This window comes from Dendrobates tinctorius, unplaced genomic scaffold, assembly GCF_039654945.1.
Source record: "Dendrobates tinctorius isolate UK_male_01 unplaced genomic scaffold, ASM3965494v1 ptg000155l, whole genome shotgun sequence".
Lineage (NCBI taxonomy): Eukaryota > Metazoa > Chordata > Amphibia > Anura > Dendrobatidae > Dendrobates > Dendrobates tinctorius.
This window is the reverse complement of record NW_027361822.1, coordinates 20874820-20895406: the sequence shown is the minus strand read 5'-3', so window position 1 is coordinate 20895406 and position 20587 is coordinate 20874820. Positions and strand designations below refer to the sequence as shown.

General features: G+C 47.6%; 1 protein-coding gene across 1 annotated transcript in view; it reads right to left on the bottom strand.

Moving 5' to 3' along the window:
- The window catches only part of LOC141051185 (uncharacterized), a 195287-nt gene extending 176243 nt beyond the window's left edge, over positions 1–19044 (bottom strand). The window contains 1 exon segment of the mRNA XM_073548049.1: positions 18895–19044. Within this exon segment, the coding sequence (XP_073404150.1) occupies positions 18895–18921 (27 nt within the window). The 5' untranslated portion in view covers positions 18922–19044.
- Between the last annotated feature and the right edge of the window lie 1543 nt (positions 19045–20587).

Below are 20587 nucleotides of genomic sequence, written 5' to 3'. Positions count from 1 at the left end.
CGGATCTAACATGCAAAGGTGCGGATGTGAGAAATTGGTCCTCGCTCGCAAAAGAGGCCTTTGCAACGCTGAAAAAATGTTTTATGTCTGCTCCTGTGTTAGTGCAGCCAGATCCGTCCAAACCATTCGTCGTGGAAGTGGACGCCTCTGAGGTGGGGGTGGGGGCGGTGTTGTCCCAAGGGCCTGCCACTCTAACCAACCTCAGGCCATGTGCTTTCTTTTCCAAGAAGTTCTCTGCTGCGGAAAGAAATTACGACGTAGGCAATAGAGAGCTTCTTGCGGTCAAATTGGCGTTTGAAGAATGGAGGCACTTTTTGGAGGGGGCCAGTCACCCGGTTACGGTGATCACGGATCACAAAAATCTGTCGTACATTGAGTCTGCTAAAAGACTAACGCCCAGACAGGCCCGTTGGTCACTTTTTTTTTCCCGTTTTCAGTTTACGATTACATTTCGTCCAGGGTCTAAGAATGTCAAGGCTGACGCCTTATCACGCAGTTTTCAGCCGGTGTCGCCCCCTGAGCCACCGTCCTCCATTCTTCACCCTGGGGTTGTGATAGCAGAGGTCTCATCTGAATTGGAACGGGAGATTCTGGGGGCCCAGTCGCAGGCCTCGGCGGCCAAGCCGGAGGGGAAGTTGTTTGTCCCAGAGCAACTTCACCTGAAACTCTTGCAGGAGTTCCATGAATCCAAGCTGAGTGCTCACCCTGGTATTTCAGCCGCAAGTCTGGCGGTGGCTAGGATCTTTTGGTGGCCTACCCTTGGTTTGGACATAAAAAAATTCATTGCTGGTTGTGGGGTCTGCGCTCGTTCTAAAAGCTCTCATAGCCGGCCGGCAGGGGAGCTGATACCCTTGGCAGTGCCCGAAAGGCCATGGACTCATTTATCCATGGATTTTGTTACCAATCTCCTTCCATCTAAGGGTAATACAGTGGTATGGGTAGTGGTGGACAGGTTTTCTAAGCAGGCTCATTTCGTACCCCTGTCCGCACTACCGTCAGCTGAGACGTTGTCCAGGTTGTTTGTGCAGCATGTGATCCGGTTGCATGGGGTACCCCTGAATGTGGTGTCTGATCATGGTGTGCAGTTTGTGGCTAAGTTTTGGCGTGCTTTCTGCAAAAAATTAGGTATGTCTCTGTCCTTTTCGTCTGCATACCATCCTGAGAGCAATGGGCAGACGGAGCGCACTAACCAGTCCCTGGAACAGATCCTCAGGTGTCTAAACTCTGCTAGACAGAATGACTGGTGCGATGCACTGCCGTTGGCTGAATTTGCCTTCAATAGTCGGGTGAGTCAATCCACTGGTAGGTCCCCTTTCTTGATTAACTATTGGTTCAGTCCTCATTTTGGTGAGTTTTCTCATCTGGATTCGGGGTGTCCCGGGGCTGAGGATTCTGTTCAGTGGTTAAAAGATACATGGGCAGAAGTCCAGCGGCGTATATCTAGGTCTCAAGGCAGGTATAAGTTTTTCGCGGACAGGAAACGAACACCTGGTCCCATGTTTCGGGTGGAAGAGAAAGTTTGGCTCTCCACGAGAAACATTAAGTTAAAGATTCCGTCAGCCAAGTTGGGACCCAAATTCATTGGCCCGTACAAGATTGTGGAAAAAATCAATCCAGTGGCGTATAGGCTGTGCCTTCCACCCTCTTTCAAGATGCCTAACGTCTTCCACAAATCTCTACTGAAACCTTTTGAAGCAGTACGGGGAGACTCCGAGTCTGCTGCTCCTCCGGTTTTGGTCGAGGGGCAGGTGGAGTACGAGGTTGGTCATATCGTAGATTCCAGGTTGGTACGGCGGTCGGTACAGTACCTGGTTCATTGGAAGGGGTATGGACCGGAGGACAGGTCCTGGGTACCAGCCCGGTTGATGCATGCTGATCGCCTGGTGCGTGCTTTCCATGCTAAGTACCCGGGCAAGCCTGGGGGTCCAGAGGCCCCCCGTTGAGAGGGGGGTACTGTCATGATCTCAATGCGGGTTTGACTCGCACACGTGGGGTTAATGTTTGGAACCAGTGCTGATGACTGGCATTTCTGGGGTTAAAGGTTGTGATCCCGGTGCAGGATTACCTGCACACCTGGGGCTATGATTATGGCCTCTCCCTGGTTCTGGGGGAGGCTTCTTATAGCCTCAGGACGCTCCCATCCCTGTCAGTTATACTTTCGCCGTTGGCATTGTGTGGTGACCCCTGAGTGTGTTAGTGCTGTGTTCTGGTTACTTGATTCTCTGTGTATGACTCGGTCTGTTCCCTGGATATCGCTTTGGATTCTGCCTGGTACCTTATATGTCTGTTTGGTTTTGATCTCTGCTTGGCCCTGATTATCTGCTCTGTCTCCTCCCTGGTACTGTACTGATATCTTGTGTATGACCTTTGGCTTTGTCTGACCTCCCATCTGTTTATCTCTCCTGTACCTCGCTGGTCTGTACTGTGCATGACTTCTGCTTTGCCATAATCTGAGTTCTCTGGACCCTGACACTATTAGCTTGAAGCACGCTTTGTCACCTCTGCTGCCCTGCTCCCCAGGTAACTCTTAGCACTGCTTCTGTACTCAGGACACGTGCACTGGCTCTATGAGCAAGTGTAGTGCGGTGTCTCTGACAACTCCAATACTCCTTTCACGAGAGGTACACGAGGGCCTCCTGAAAAAATGTTGCTTTGAATGGAAGGTCTGCCCTGATATCAAGTCATATACCCCCCAATATGCCTTTCAACCCAGACACTGGAAGGCCACATGAAAACCCACTTCACAGTCTTCAGTTGGTCCTGCCATACAGTTTCCTTATGCATTGAATGCAAGGGCCGCCTTGACCTAAATGTGCACGCACCTCAATCCCCCCTTGGATGAAACATGGAGGAGCGCCTCCTAGAAAAAAGTCCCATTACAAAGGAGCGGGTCTCCTAGACTCATCATGCCCATACAGTAAGTGTATGGACTGACAAACATCTCGCCATGGGGGGGTACATTTTTTAAAAGTATAATATGTGCATCATAGACACCCTTGCCAAAAATTGGACTGCCTGTAGCAGCACAGAACACGTTAACCTTGGTGATCTTGTGGCAGAGAATGAGGAGACATTAATGAAGGCCTCATTAAAACCAAGGCCCAATGTAAAGGAGTGGGTCTCCTAGACTTGTAATGCCCATACATGCAGTGCATGGGCTGATAAACATTTCCCCATGGTGGGTAGACATTTTTTAAAAGTATAATATGGGCTTCATAGACACCCTACCCAAAAATTGAACTGCCTGTAGCAGCACAGAACACGTTAACCTTGGTGATATTTTGGCGGTGAATGAGGAGACATTGATGAAGGCCTCATTAAAACCTAGGCCCAATGTAAAGGAGCGGGTCTCCTAGACTTGAAACGCCCATACACGTAGTGCATGAGCTGACAAACATTTCCCCATGGGGGGTACATTTTTTAAAAGAATACTATGGGCATCATAGATACCCTTGCAAAAATTAAACTGCCACATTAACCCTGGTGATCCAGTGGTGGAGAATGAGGAGGCATAATGAGAAATCATACTGAAATCAAACAAATAAATTAAAAATGTGAATCCACCTATGAAAGAAAATAATAAAAGGGAAGGGCGAACACAGGTTCATAGATATGAAGCCAGAATGTGTCCAACGAGATATGTTTGTCCCTAGCAACAGCTCAGAGACAGGGATATAAATAAAAATATAATGACTTTTGCATCATGGAATACGTTGACCCTGGTGCTCTACTGGTTGTGGATGATGAGGATGATAACACCAAACAGACCCAATCAGGAAGCGGATAACCATGTGTGATGAAGAGGTGCATGAGAATACACCTCCCAAACCAACTCCAAAAATGAATTGAGGTTATGTTTCAATGTTTTCATTCGGTGGTGTACAGAAGTCTTGGCCAATCCAGCCCTTGTTCATTTTGATAAGAGTCAGCCTTGTCTGTTATAATTCCACCAACGGCACTAAAAACCCACTCTGACAGAACGCTAGCAGTAGGGCAGGCCAGGACCTCCAAGGCATAGAGAGCCAGTTCATGACACGTGCCCAGCTTGGATACCTGTTATGAATGGGTCACCGAGGAGGATAGCAGTCCACAGAAAACCAGAGAGGTTGGTAACTAAGCGGATGCAGACCCCTGATCCTGTCAACACAACTAGCAGTAGCCGTGGAGCATACCTACGATGATCCTAGACGCCTCGGCACAGCCAGAGAGCTAACTAAGCCTAAAGCATGAAAGGGGAAATCTAAACTGCCCCAGAGCAGACCCCAAAGGAATAGATAGCCTCCAAACATATATTGTCGGTGAGACAAGATGAAAACACAAACGCAGGCAGAAAAATAGACTGAGCAAATGATGAGGCCCACACTGACTAGACAGGACAGGAAAGGAAAGACACTGTCTGCAATCATGCAAAAAACCCTGCAAAAAGTTCAATACGTCTGATGCACAAAAACACTGAAGTCGCACGACTTCGCCCCCCACTATATCAGCACTCTGGTATATTCTGAAAGCAAAACAAAAAAAGACCAATATAAAAGGGGACAAAACAAACTGGCACCCGCAGTAACATATGGGCGTTGATTCAGCACAGCCCCAGCCGGAGCTAGCTGACCCGCACAAAGCAGAGATAAACAAAACCAGATCAAATGCAAACAGAATAGCAAATGAACCACTTAGCTGAACATGCAGGGAAAGAGCAGGAGACATCAGACATCAGGAAGAACAGGAAGAAAATCACCAGCAGGGATAGAGGGAGTCAGCTGTCTTAAATCCCAGTCAGAAACCCCAGATCTGCAATCGTCTTCCTCATTATCAGGTGGCAAGCCTCTGTCAATCAGATCAGCTCCACTACCTCCAGTAACCACCAGAGGGAGCCCAGAAAGAGAACTCTCAATCTGACCAGCTCCACTATCTTCAGTAATCACCAGAGGGAAGCCAGAGAGAGAATTCACAACAATACCCCCCCTTGAGGAGGGGTCACCGAACCCTCATCCAAGCCACCAGGCCGGTCAGGATGGGCCCAGTGAAAAGCACGAACCAATCTTTCGGCATGAATGTCAGAAGCAGAGACCCAAGAATTATCCTCTTGACCATAACCCTTCCATTTGACCAGGTACTGGAGTCTCCGTCTAGCCAAACGAGAATCCAATATTTTCTCTACCTCATACTCCAAATTACCTTTAACCAATACAGGGTCAGGAGGCACCGCCATGGGAACTACTGGCTCTACAAACCTCTTCAACAAGGATTTATGGAACACGTTATGAATCTTAAACGTAACTGGAAGAGCCAAACGGAAAGAAACGGGATTAAAGGGGTTGTCCGGGCTTTTCATATAATCTCAGTGCATATCTGGGCTGCAGAATGCTGACAATAAGTAATTTGCCTTCTGTGGCGAGTTTTCAGGGTTCCCAAGATATGATCTCTTGCTTCTAAGAAAAACGCCCAGGGGGGTGTTCTGGCATTGAAATGAGAACTGGTCGTTTCCTCCTACTCTACTAAAAACATGCCCTCTATAGCAACAACCCCACCCTCCATAGCAACAGGCCCTCCCCGACCACATGAACAAGCCTATCCCTCCTCACACAGTAACAAATCCTCCCCCTCTAGCAGCCTCAGTTCAGAGAGCAGAACCACCTAGCTGCTCCTCCCCCAGACACACGCTGAACAATGATCTATGGAAAGTGAAATTATTGTGGAGGAAACAACCAGTTCTCATTTCAATGCCAGAACACACACCCCTGGACGTTTTTCATAGAAGCAAGAGATCATATCTTGGAAACGCTGCAAACTGGTCACAGAAGGTAAATTACTTATTGTCAACATTCTGCAGCCCAGATATGCACTGAGATTATGTGAAAAGCCCGGACAACCCCTTTAAGGATTTCCAAAATCTTATAAGGTCCAATGAATCTTGGCTTGAATTTTGGAGACGCAACCTTCATAGGAATATTCTTTGAAGACAACCAAACCATATCACCCACTTTAAACCAGGGACCAATGGTCCTATGCCAGTTGGAAAACCGTTGGGCTTTTTCCTGAGAGTGGGACAATTTATCTACCACAAAATACACACTTGGGCAGGCCGAAGATTGCACCTGCCCTGAAGAAAATCAAGGATGAAACCCAAAGTTGCAGAAAAAGGGCAACATCAAAGTGGCAGAACTAGCCCTATTTTTTAGCGCAAACTCGGCCAAGGGCAAAAATGAGACCCAGTCATCCTGATCAGCAGATATGAAACATGTCAAATAGGATTCCAAAGTCTGGTTTGTTCTCTCAGTCTGCCCATTGGTCTGAGGATGAAATGCAGAGGAGAAAGATAACTGAATTCCCAGTTTGGAACAAAAAGCTCTCCAAAATCTGGAAACAAACTGGACTCCTCTGTCCGACACAATGTTTTCAGGAATCCCTTGCAACCGAACCACCTGTTGTAAAAACAAGGGCACCAACTCAGAAGAAGGTGGCAACTTTGGGAGTGCTACAAAATGGACCATCTTAGAAAATCTATCACAGATCACCCTGATAACAGTCATTCTCTGAGAGACAGGAAGATCAGAAATAAAATCCATTGAGATATGAGTTCATGGCCTCCTGGGCACCGGCAGGGGCATCAACAACCCACTAGAACGAGAAACAAGTCCCACAGGACTGCACAAAATTCCTGACATCACGAGATAAGGCAGGCCACCAAAAAGACCGACTCACCAAATCTCTGGTACCAAAAATACCTGGATGACCAGCCAACGCGGAGCAATGAATTTCAGACATTACTCTTTTCCTTCACTGGTCAGGGACATACAATTTTCCCATAGGGCAACGTTCAGGTTTGCCCTCCTGAAATTCCTCCAGGGCACATCTCAAATCGGGTGAGATGGCGGAAAGAACTACACCCTCATTTAGAATGGTAGTAGGCTTGGCCACATCAAGAGAATCCGCAAAGAAACTCCTAGAAAGGGTGTCCGCCTTAACATTCTTAGTGCCCGGAAGAAAAGAGACCACAAAATTAAAATGCGTGAAAAACAAGGCCCACCTAGCCTGTCTAGGATTCAAGCGTTTGGCTGATTCAAGATAAATCAAATTCTTGTGGTCGGTGAGGACCACAACTTGATGTCTAGCTCCCTCCAACCAATGTCTCCACTCTTCAAATGCCCATTTCATGGCCAATAATTCCCAATTCCCCACGTCATAGTTACATTCAGATGGGGAGAATTTTCGAGAAAAGAAGGCACAGGGGTTCATTTTAGAAGTCACCGGATCTCTTTGGGACAAAACGGCTCCTGCACCAATCTCAGAAGCATCTACCTCCATCTGAAATGGGAGTGAGACATCAGGTTGCCGTAGAACCAGAGCAGAAGTGAATCTCTGCTTAAGCTCCTGAAATGCCGAAACTGCCTCTGGAGACCAATTCACCACATCAGCGCCCTTTTTGGTCAAATCATTCAGTGGTTTAACAATACCAGAAAAATTACCTATAAATTTACGGTAAAAATTAGCAAAACCCAAAAACTTCTGGAGAGCCTTCAAAGAAGTGGGGTAAAACCCAATCATAAATGGCCTGTATCTTGGCCGGGTCTATTTCAATAGCCGACGGGGACAAAATGAATCCCAAAAATGAAATCCTCTGTACACCAAAGAGGCACTTTGATCCCTTAACATGCAGAGAATTTTCCCTCAAAATCCAGAACACAGTCCGGACATGTTCCACATGAGAATCCCAATCACTGGAAAAGATCAAAATATCATCCAGTTAAATGATCAAAAACGTATCCACAAAGTCCCAGAAAATATCGTTCATAAAAGACTGGAAGACAGAAGGGGCATTAGTGAGCCCAAAAAGCATCACCAGGTACTCAAAAAGTCCCTCCGGAGTATTAAACGCTGTCTTCCATTCATCCCCGTGCTTGATGCGAATAAGATTATACGCCCCCTGAGGTCAAGCTTGGTAAACCAACAGGCACTTTTAACTCTGGAAAATAAATCAGAAATCAGGGGTAACGGGTACCTATATTTAACAGTGATTTTGTTAAGGGAACGATAGTCAATACATGGCCTTAATGAACCATCTTTCTTGGCCACAAAAAAACCAGCACCTAAAGGTGAAGAGGATGGTCTAATATGGCCCTTCTCCAATGACTCCTTGATATAAGATCGCATAGCATCATGTTCGGGTACCGATAAGTTGAAAAGCCGACCCTTGGGAAATTTACACCCAGGCATTATCTCAATTGCACAGTCATAACTCCTATGAGGAGGCAAAGACGCAGACTTACTCTCACTGAATACATCAGAAAAATCAGCCAAATAGCCAGGAATATCATGAGACTGGGGAGAGGTGGAGAAAACAGGAGTGTCATTAAGAACACATTGACAACCCCAACTCACCACAGACGCAGATTTCCAATCTAAAACAGGATTATGAGTTTGCAACCAAAGGAAACCCAGAACAATAGTATCATGCAAATTGTGCAATACCAAAAATTTACAATTTTCTTGGTGGTCCCGGGCGACCCGCATTATCACCTGGGTCCAAAACTGGGGTTTATTCTCCGCCAAGGGAGTAGCATCAATACCCCTCAAGGGGATAGGAGTCCGCAGGGGTATCATGGAAAAACCACAACGCTTAGCAAAGTCCAAATCCATCAGATTCAAAGCTGCTCCTGAATCAACAAAAGCCTTAGCGGAAAATGTAGACAAGGAGTAGATCAGGGTAATCGCCAAAAGGAACTTAGGCTGTACACTGCCCACCGCAAATGTGCGAGCAAAACGCTTTTCTCGTTTAGGGCAGACAGCAATAGTATGAGAGGCGTCCCCGCAGAAAAAACACAACTTATTACGCCTTCTAAAATCCTGATGTTGCACCCTAGACAAAACCCTATCACATTGCATGGGTTCAGAAGTTCGTTCGAAAGGCGGCAATGCCTCTCGTGTAGTTTTACGTTCACGTAAACGCCGATCAATTTGAATGGCCAATGACATAGAGTCGTCAAGACCAGAGGGAACATGAAATCCCACCATAACATCTTTTTCGGTTTCTGCCAAACCCTTCCGAAAGAGAGCAGCTAGGACATCGTCATTCCATCTAGTAAGGACTGCCCACTTTCGGAATTTTTGACAATATAACTCTGCAGAATCCTGACTCTGGATCAATGCCAATAAAATGTTCTCAGCTTGATCAATAGCATTAGGTTCATCATACAACAACCCCAAGGCTTGAAAAAACGCATCCACATTAGCCAGAATAGGATCTCCGGGTGTCAAAAAAAGGCCCAATCCTGGGGATCGCCGCGTAGCAGGGAGATGACAATTTTAACCTGCTGCACAGAGCTCCCCGAATGAGTTAGGTTTCAAAGCAAAAAATAATTTACAATTATTCTTAAAATTCAAAAATTTAGACCGATCCCCAGAAAACACATCAGGAGTAGGGATTTTTGGTTCAACAGCAGATGATTGAGCGAGATAGGCAGAAATTCTCCGCACCCCAGCAGCGAGCTGCTCAACACAATCAGACAATTGCTTAGTCTTCATTTAGACAAAAAATATCCTCCTACAGCCCCAGAAAAAGAGGAAAAAATATATGAAAAAAAATTCTGACACTTTTTTTTTGTTAAACTCTTTCCTTCTTTAGAGTACCCTAGAGTCTACAGTTAGGCTGGTGATTCTGTTATGAATGGGTCACCGAGGAGGATAGCAGGCCAGGCTAAGCCACAAAAAAACAGAGAGGTTGGTAACTAAGCGGATGCAGACCCCTGATCCTGTCAACACAACTAGCAGTAGCCGTGGAGCGTACCTACGATGAGCCTAGACGCCTCGGCACAGCCGGAGAGCTAACCAAGCCTAAAGCAAGAAAGGGGAAATCTAAACTGCCCCGGAGCAGACCCCAAAGGAACAGATAGCCCCCAAACATATATTGTCGGTGAGACAAGATGAAAACACAAACGCAGGCAGAAAAATAGACTAAGCAAACGATGGGGCCCACACTAACTAGACAGGAAAGGAAAGACACTGTCTGCAATCACGCAAAAAACCCTGCAAAGAGTCCAACACGTCTGATGCACAAAAACACTGAAGCCGCATGAATTCGCCCCCCACTATATCAGCACTCTGGTATAGTCTGAAAGCAAAGCAAAAAGAGACCAATATAAAAGGGGACAAAACAAACTGGCTCATGCAGTAACATATGGGCGGTGATTCAGCACAGCCCCAGCCGGAGCTAGCTGACCCGCACAAAGCAGAGATAAACAAAACCAGATCAAATGTAAACAGAATAGCAAATGAACCACTTAGCTGAATATGCAGGGAAAGAGCAGGAGACATCAGATATCAGAAGGACCAGGAAGAAAATCACCAGCAGGGATAGAGAGAGTCAGCTGTCTTAAATCCCAATCAGAAACCCCAGATCTCCAATCGTCTTCCTCATTATCAGGTAGCAAGCCTCTGTCCATCAGATCAGCTCCACTACCTCCAGTAACCACCAGAGGGAGCCCAGAAAGAGAACTCTCAATCTGACCAGCTCCACTATCTTCAGTAATCACCAGAGGGAAGCCAGAGAGAGAATTCACAACAGATAACCAATAATTAAAAGGCACAGAGGAATCCCGGAGGACGTTTGTACAATCTGCAAGGTACTCCCTCACCATCTTCCCAAACATTGCAATTCTTGTGACACCACCCCTTGCCTCTGTGGCGGCACGATGTGAGGGTCTGAGAAAACTGTTCCAGAACTTTGGCATTGTTCCTCTGCCTGAGCTGGATTGGACTTTTGTCTCTCTCGCTTGGACTCCTTGGCTGTACAACAAACTCTGACATCTGCTGACAGCGTTCTCACATGGGAATTTTTTCAGTAATTCTGCTTCAAGGGCCCTCTGGTACATCATCATTTTTGTACACCTCTCTGCCTCTGGAAGGATAGATTGAAAGTTTTCCTTGTAGCGGGGGTCTAGAAGTGTCACCAACCAGTAATGAGTGTCCCCGAAAATTTTTATAATGCAAGGGTCATGGGAAATGCAGCGCAACATAAAGTCAGCCATGCGTGCCAGACTATTAACAGGCAAGACTTCCGTGTCCTCACCAACAGGAGACGACTGACCATGGTGTCCTCCTCCTCCCTGTCCTCAGGCCATCCCCTCTGAACAGACGGTGTGACAGCTGTGCTTATAGTACCGTCTATAGCGCATGAAAGTAGCTCCTATTCTTCCTCCTCATTGTCTACCAATCCATTGACGACATGAGGCTGGGCTGAGTGTAATCACTGTTATGAATGAGTCACCGAGGAGGAAAAAACAAAAAGCAAGCTAAGCCCAGAAAACCGGAGAGGTTGGTAACTAACGGATTGCAGACCCCTGATCCTATCCACAACAACTAGCAGTAGCCGTGGAGTATGCCTACGGTGGTCCTAGACGCCTCGTCACGGCCGGAGAACTAAATAAGCCTAAAGAAAGAAAGGGAAAATCTAAACTGCCTCAGAGCAGACCCCAAAGCAATAGACAGCCATGTATTGTCGGTGAAACAACATGTCTGATAGAAAAAGGCCCTGAAGTCGCTAGACTTCAAATCACTATATCAGCACTCAGGTATATTCTGAAGACAGAGCAAAAGAGATCAACTGATCAGAGACAAAATGGGGATTCAGCCCAGTCCCAGCCAGGGCTGGCTGAACACAAAAACTAAGTAAACCAGACAAAAACTCATATGAACAATAGCAGAGAAAACTTAGCTTTAGGAAGGCAGGAACCAAACTGGAAACCAGGAGTCACAGTCAGGAAAAATCACCAGCAAGAAACTAGGGAGTCGGCTGCCTTAAATCCAATCAGAAACTCCTGATGTCCAATCGCAGTCCTCTTCCTCAGGTGGCCGGTCTCTGCCATTTAGATCAGCTTCATTACCTCCCTTCACCAACAGAGGGAGTCCAGATAGAGAACTCACTACTCCTCTGTCAGCACGGCCAGCTCCACAACCATCACCAGAAGCCAGAGGCAAACCCGAAAATGAGCTCACAACAAATCACCCTGTATGGTTCCTTGCTCCATGTACTCGTGCTCTGCCTGCAATGCATCATCTTTAATTGTGAGCAGAGGTTTTCAGAATGCTGAGAAGCGTGATGGTGACGCTAATCATGGCGTCATCCCCACTCACCATCTTGTTGCAGTCCTCAAAGTTCTGTAGGATGGTACATATGTCTGACATCCATGTCCACTCCTGAGGTCTTATGTGTGGATTCGCAACTGAATATCGACGGCCTTGTTGATGCTGGTAGTCAACAACTGCCCTCTTCTGCTCACAAATCCTTTCCAACATATGCAGTGGTGAGTCCCAAAGCATGGGGACATCACACACCAGTCGGTGAGCCAGAAGATGAAAACGCTGCTGAAGTTCAGCAAGTGCGGCTGAAGCTGTAGCTGACTTTCTAAAATGGGAAGACAGACGGCGTACTTTCACTAGCACATCCGGCAGCTCCGGGTAGCTTTTGAGAAAACGTTGAACCACGAGGTTAAGCATATGTGCCAGTCAAGGCACGTGTGTAAGCTCACCGTGCCTTAGAGCTGCCACCAGGTTACAGCCATTGTCACACACGACCATGCCTGGCTGTAGGGTCAGCGGTGTCTTCCAAATATCTGACTTCTGTTTCAGCGCTGTCCACAACTCTTCTGCATTGTGCGGTTTGTCACCTATGCAGATTAGCTTCAGCACAGCCTGTTGCCACTTGGCTGAGGCAGTGCTGCAATGCTTTTAGCTTCTGACTGATGTGTTCATTTCAGAGATGGAGTCTGAAGAAGAGGAGAAGGATGTACAGGAGCTGTGGATTGTGGGGGCAACCCTGACTGACGTAGGGCCCGCAATCCTCGGCGTGGGAAGGATGTGTTCCATCCCAAGGTCCGACAGGGTCCTGGCTTCCACTATATTAAACCAGTGTGCCGCCAGTGAGATGTACCGCCCCTGCCCACAGGCACTTGTCCATGTGTCTGTGGTTAGGTGGACTTTCTTAGTAACAGCATTGTTGAGGGCATGGGTAATGTGGGACACATGCTGGTGTAATGTAGGTACGGCACAATGGGAGAAATAGTGGCGACTGGGGACCGAGTACCTTGGGACGGCCACCGCCATCAGGTTGCGAAAAGCTTCCGTCTTAGAAAGGCAACATTTTGAGCGCAAGAAGACGAGAAATGTGCAAATTAAGTGCTGTGGCCTTTGGGGCATTGGCTGGGTATTTCCGCTTGCGTTCCAATGACTGGGATATAGACAACTGAAGGCTGGGCTGTGACAAGGACGTGGACGGGCTTGATGATGGTGCTGGTTGACTGTGGGCAACAACAGGTGCAGGGCCTGAGGCATCTTCACAGGCACGGTGAACTGGGGATTGTGTTATGAATGGGTCACCGAGGAGGAAAACAAGAACAAACTAAGTCACAGAAAACCAGAGAGGTTGGTAACTATGCGGATTGCAGACCCCTGATCCTAACCACACAACTAACAGCAGCCGTGGAGCATACCTACAATGATTCTAGACGCCTCATCACTGCCGGAGGACTAAATTAGCCTAAAGCAAGAAAATGGGAAATCTAAAACTGCCCCAGAGCAGACCCCAAAGGAATAGACAGCCCCCACACATGTATTGACGGTGAGACAAGATGAAAACACGAACACATGTAGGAAAATGGGCTGAGCAAACGATGGGGCCCACACTAGCTAGAAAGGACAGGAAGGGAAAGATACTGTCTGCAATCACGCCAAAAAACCCTACAAAAATGTCCAACACTTCTGATAGCAAAAAAACCCTGAAGTCACTAGACTTCACCCACTATATCAGCACTCTGGCATATTCTGAGAACAGAGCAAAAAGAGGCCAATCTAATAAGGGACAAAAAGCAAACTGGCACATACAGTGACATAAGAGTGGAAATTCAGCACAGCCCCAGCCGGGGCTGGCTGACCACACAAAAAACTGAATAGACCAAACCAAATCAAATGTGACCATTAGCAAAGACAACTTAGCTTGGGATGGCAGGAACAGAGCTGGAAACTAAGACCTCAGGAGGCAGGAAAAAATCACCAGCATGGGAATAGGGATTCGGCTGTCTTAAATCCAGTCTGAGACTCCAGATGTCCACTCCTCTTCCTCATTATCAGGTGGCAGGTCTCTGTTAATTAGATCAGCTTCATTACCTCCTGCCACCACCAGAGGGAGCCCAGAAAGAGAACTCACAACTCCTCTGTCAGCACAACCAGCTCCCTCACCAGAGGCAGACCAGAAAATGAGTTCACAACAGGATTGTCTTGGACTCGAAACAGTGGAACTTCTTCTGTTGTCACCTGCAGACAGTGTTCCTGGAGCCTGGGGTTCGGCCCACAAACTCGGGTGCTTTGCTGCCACGTGCCTACTCATGCTGGTGATTGTCAGGCTGGTAGTTTTGCTAAATCTGCTGATGCGGGCATGGCAAGTGCTGCAAATGGCCTGTTTGGGGTTATCAGCAAAGTCTTTAAAAAATAACCAAAGTGAATAATAAAGTAAATTGGCACTCAACTGAATAATCCTTTGCAGATTTGATTTATTTTATGTATTTTTTGCAGTCCTAGAAAAGACGTTTCGGCCTACAATCGTCCTTCGTCAGTCTGCCGAAGGCAGTAGGTCCATATGAAGCTAGTGGAGGTGTGAAGTCGGCGTGCACGGGCTAGACTACTAGCAGACGAGCGGGGGAATACCGCATCTAGCCCGTGCACGCCGACTCCACACCTCCACTAGCTTCATATGGACCTCATTTCTTCCTGAGTTATACAGTGACAGTTCCAAACAGGCTAGCGTCCACGGCACCTCTAAGGGGATTTATACATTTTTCCATTCTTTTTGCAAGGCTTTTAATTCAGCACACCTATTTTCATAACAACACTAGATACTATTTAGATCCACATGATATTATAAAATTTCCATAGGAATTCTTATCTGGATACCGGATTATCATTCCGTGATAGCAGTCGGCAGACTGACGAAGGCCGATTGTAGGCCGAAACGTCTTTTCTAGGACTGCAAAAAATACATAAAATAAATCAAATCTGCAAAGGATTATTCAGTTGAGTGCCAAGTTACTTTATTATTCACCTTGGTCTGGGTAACCTACTTGTGCACCCTGCGGTAGTGCCACGCTATATTTGACACAGTTTAAAAAATAACCAGACTCAGGAAAACCTAACCGAAGGAATGGCCACTTCTGTCCTGTTGGTGTTACAGGGAACAGATGCACGCCTTCTGTCTGCGGCCACCACACTGCTTCTTGCTGCCTGTTGGGGTTCTATTGCTCCTTCCCCATGTATGCTGCTTTCCTCGCTCTGCATGTCCTCCTGCCAGGTTGGGTCAGTCACTATGTCATCCACCACCTCATCTTCCACATCAGCACCCTGCTCCTCCTCCTGACTTTCCGGCAATTGTGTCTCATCATCATCCACCTCAGGTGACCGTGGCTGCTTAAAGATTTGGGCATCGCTACATGGAATATCATCTTGCCCGTTTCAAGTGGAGCAGGCGAGAGGCACAAATCTCCAAATGGATAACTGAACAGCTCTTTGGAGTGTCCGAGTGTGGTATGAGTTGTCTCAGGGCACTCGGCAAGGTGGGAGGAAGGAGGGTCAGGGTGACGAAGCCCAGCGCGAAACGTGTGTTGGGGCTAGGGAACCGGTGTGCAGTACCAGAGGTCCCACATGGGTAAGCTTTTAGCTAGTAACACTTGCTTTCTATGCACTTGGCACTTTAATTTTTTGTAATACATATTGGTTCCTGCTGTTTCGGACTGATCATGCACCAGTGACTAGTTCAAATTGATTTCAGGTATCTCCTGGCTTGTATTTAGCATCATGATAGGATAAACAGATAGATCACAGTGGGCATGTCCTTTATGTATATGGGAGCTCAGTTGTTCTATGCTGACATAACATGGAACATCACGGCTATCCGTTTTTTTTGTGTGTCATCTCTATTCCATGATCAACATTACTGAATTTTTAAATTAATGTCGCATCACGTGTCTTGTATTCACTTAATAAAGACTGATAATTTTTTTTACGACATTTAGTATTCAGGAATCTTTTCTCTTGGACGCTATACTCCATTGTTCTCTGTAGGATTATGCATGATGGGAGTTGTCTTGTTGTTCCTATGTAATTTGGCATCTCTCACTAGATTAGAGTGGATTGTTGCTTATAAACATGTTGGATTTTGTTAAAGTAAAGAAGAGAGAGAGTATTCAAAAAGGTCTGAACAAATAAACTCTGGGCAGCAACTAACAGAATGGTTTTTAACTGGGAGAAATGCAAAGTTCTACATCTTGGCAACAATAATTAAAAAAGCATATATAGAATGGGAATAGGGCTAAACGACAAACAATAGCACATGTGAAAAAGACTTGGGTATACTAATAGATCACAAACTGAACATGAGTCAACAGTGTGATGCAGCAGCAAAAAAAGGCAAACACAATTCTGGGTTTCAAGCATACAGTCTAGATCACGTGAAGTCATTATTGTCCTCTTCAGACCTCATTTGGAATATTGTGTCCAGTTCTGGGCACCACATTTTGAAAAAGACATGAACAAACTGGAGTAAGTTCAAAGCAGAGTGACCAGAATGGTGACCTGTCTCTGCAAACAATGTCCTACAAGGAATGGTTAGAGGATTTGGGAATGTTTAGCTTGTAAAAGAGAAGACAGAGAGGAGTCTTAATAGCTGTCCACAAACATCTCAAGGGCTGTCACACTGTAGAGGGATCACCTTTATTCTCTTTCGTACAAGGAAAGGCTATAAATAATGGGATGAAACTGAATGGGAGGAGACACAGATTAGATATTAGAAGAAAAACTTTTTGACAGTGAGGGTGATCAACGAACGTATGGAACAGGCTGCAACGGGAAGTGGCAAGTTCTCCTTCAATGGAAGTCTTCAAACAGAGGCTGGACAGATATCTGTCTGAAATGGTTTAGTGAATACTGGATTAAGTAGGGGGTTGGACAAGATGACCCAGGAGGTCCCTTCCAACTCTACCAATCTATGATTCTACGATTTTACATCAAGTCAAAGTGTTTTTGACCTTCTTTGGTCCTTAGGCCACCTATTCTATTCTATTTATCATTGTGCTGTGAGCAGTGACTGAAGCTGAATCTCCCGGGTGCTGCACTTTCAGTGCAGTGACTGGGCATTCATAACTCTACTAACCTGCAGATTAACCCTATATCTGTAGGCATATAGCATTACGCAATGTGACAGGTTCCTTTGGAATAACAAAAAATATTTATATTAATATATATCCACAGAATCATAATAAACAGTAGATATCCCTATTAAGACTCTCCTCTCTGCCCTCACACCAGAGCACATTGTGTCAAAGTTCTGCCGTTGGTCTGAGGGCAGAGTGGAACACAGAGAAAACAGCCTGAGAGCAGAGGTGAATGGTGACAAGATGATCTGAGAGCAGATAGGAACGCTGAGGAGACTGAACAGACATCACAAGGGAAGAGAGGAGCACCAAGGAGACAGCCTGAGGACAGAGAGGAGCACGGAGGAGATGGCTTGAGGACAAAGAAGAGCAATGAGGGACGGTCTGAGGACAGCGAGGAGTGGTGTCGGAAAATTTTTACTCGAGGTGCAGGATCCCTGGGCTTGAGCAGATGACCTAAATGCTGAAAGGAACACTGAGGAGAAGGCCTGAGGACAAAGAAGAGCGGTGAGAAGATAGCGTGAGAGCAGAGAGAAGAGCCGAGGAGATGGCTTGAGGGCAGAGAGGAGCACTGAGAAAATGGTCTGAGGGCACAGAGGAATGTCAATGGGACAGCCTGAGGGGAGAGAAGCACTGAGGACATGGCCTGGGGAAAGAGAAAAGAATTGAGAAGATGGGCTGAAGACAGAGAGGTGCACTGAGGTCAGTGTGAAGCACTGAGAAGATAGCCTGAAGGCAGATGAGCACATTGTCTGAGGGCAGATAGGAGCCCTGAAGAGATGTCCTAAGGCCAAAGATGAGCACTGTAGAAATAGCTTGAGGGCAGATAATAGCTCAGAGGAGATGGCCTGAGGGCAGAAAGGAGCACTTAGCTGATGTCCTGAGCTTGGACTGTGGTTTGAAATGGGCTGGACAGAAAGTTGATGGAGCTCATGATAGTCAGTGGGGATAGTCTGGCTGTGCGTTCAATGAGATATCAATCCCAGACTGCTTTCCGTTGTTCTGCTCCAATAAAGGACAGGACAACAAAAAGCTTTAGCAGTAGTGTAAACACAGCCTAGGGGTTGTCCATCACATCCTAATGTGGCCAAGAGAAAATGATGATGCACCTCATATTCTGGCCCAATTTCTCTTCTTCAAAAGTTAGGTGGTATGGATTAGGGTTCTCAGGCAGCTTGTACATTATGAGTTTACATCTCGCTGATTGCAGATTCTCCTAAATTCCGCAGATGCTGTGGTCAGTAGTAATGGTCACTTCCAGATGGTTAATCAGACCAGGGGCAACTTGTTATGTGATCACAGTGTACTGATGGTTCCCATGGCAACAGGAAAGTAAGAATAGTTCAGGATTTGGGAAAAAGACGTAAAACTATTTTTTTCCTCAGGAAATATTTGATATCACAATAATTGTACATTTATAGTGCTAATTATGTCATTTTTTTCCCATTCCTTAAAAATAGAACCATCTGTCGATCAATGCGGTATCTGTACCCCAAATGTAAACAAAAGACCACAGATCCCGTAAGGTGAAAACCTAAATACAGTGATAAAGAGGAAACAGAAAAGTTGGGACTTAAGAATTGCGGTGATGCAAAACTTCAGAATTTGCTTGATAATGGAGGGGTTACTGCCCCCTGTGCCCAGTAATGGAGGAGTTACTGCCCCCTGTGCAGCCCAGTAATGAGGAATCTCCAGCACCTACCTCCACCTGCAGAGCCGCACTCCACATATATGGCTGCTCTGTGCGCACAGGACCTGGGATGAGGTCACAGTCATGTGATCAGTCACGTGAAGGGGAGGAGTCAGGGGTCATATGATCAGGGGCCTCAGTGTAGGCAGGACTGTGCTGTGCTGGGTGTCATGGTGCTGGATGAGGGGAAGTTTCTGTGTGGGGTCAGGAGGGGTTTACAGGGTGAATGTAGCAGAGCCGTGTGTGTATGAGGTGTACGGAGCAGAGCCGTGTATGTACGAGGTGTACGGAGCAGAGCCGTGTATGTACGGAGCAGAGCCGTGTGTGTACGAGGTGTATGGAGCACAGTCGTGTGTACGAGGTGTACGGAGCAGAGCCGTGTGTGTACGAGGTGTACGGAGCGGAGCCGCGTGTGTACGAGGTGTACGGAGCGGAGCCGCGTGTGTACGAGGTGTACGGAGCGGAGCCGTGTGTGTACGAGGTGTACGGAGCGGAGCCGTGTGTGTACGAGGTGTACGGAGCGGAGCCGTGTGTGTACGAGGTGTACGGAGCAGAACCGTGTATGTACGGAGCGGAGCCGTGTGTGTACGAGGTGTATGGAGCACAGTCGTGTGTACGAGGTGTACGGAGCAGAGCTGTGTGTGTACGAGGTCTACGGAGCGGAGCCGTGTGTGTACGAGGTGTACGGAGCAGAGCCGTGTGTGTACGAGGTGTACGGAGCAGAGCCGTGTGTGTACGAGGTGTACGGAGCGGAGCCGTGTGTGTACGAGGTGTACGGAGCGGAGCCGCGTGTGTACGAGGTGTACGGAGCGGAGCCGCGTGTGTACGAGGTGTACGGAGCGGAGCCGCGTGTGTACGAGGTGTACGGAGCGGAGCCGTGTGTGTACGAGGTGTACGGAGCGGAGCCGTGTGTGTACGAGGTGTACGGAGCAGAGCCGTGTATGTACGGAGCGGAGCCGTGTGTGTACGAGGTGTATGGAGCAGAGCCGTGTGTGTACGAGGTCTACGGAGCGGAGCCGTGTGTGTACGAGGTCTACGGAGCGGAGCCGTGTGTGTACGAGGTGTACGGAGCGGAGCCGTGTGTGTACGAGGTGTACGGAGCAGAGCCGTGTGTGTACGAGGTGTACGGAGCAGAGCCGTGTGTGTACGAGGTGTACGGAGCAGAGCCGTGTGTGTACGAGGTGTACGGAGCAGAGCCGTGTGTGTACGAGGTCTACGGAGCGGAGCCGCGTGTGTACGAGGTGTACGGAGCGGAGCCGCGTGTGTACGAGGTGTACGGAGCGGAGCCGCGTGTGTACGAGGTGTACGGAGCGGAGCCGTGTGTGTACGAGGTGTACGGAGCGGAGCCGTGTGTGTACGAGGTGTACGGAGCAGAGCCGTGTGTGTACGAGGTGTACGGAGCGGAGCCGTGTGTGTACGAGGTGTACGGAGCGGAGCCGTGTATGTACGAGGTGTACGGAGCGGAGCCGTGTATGTACGGAGCGGAGCCGTGTGTGTACGAGGTGTATGGAGCACAGTCGTGTGTACGAGGTGTACGGAGCAGAGCCGTGTGTGTACGAGGTGTACGGAGCAGAGCCGTGTGTGTACGAGGTGTACGGAGCAGAGCCGTGTGTGTACGAGGTGTACGGAGCGGAGCCGTGTGTGTACGAGGTGTACGGAGCGGAGCCGCGTGTGTACGAGGTGTACGGAGCGGAGCCGCGTGTGT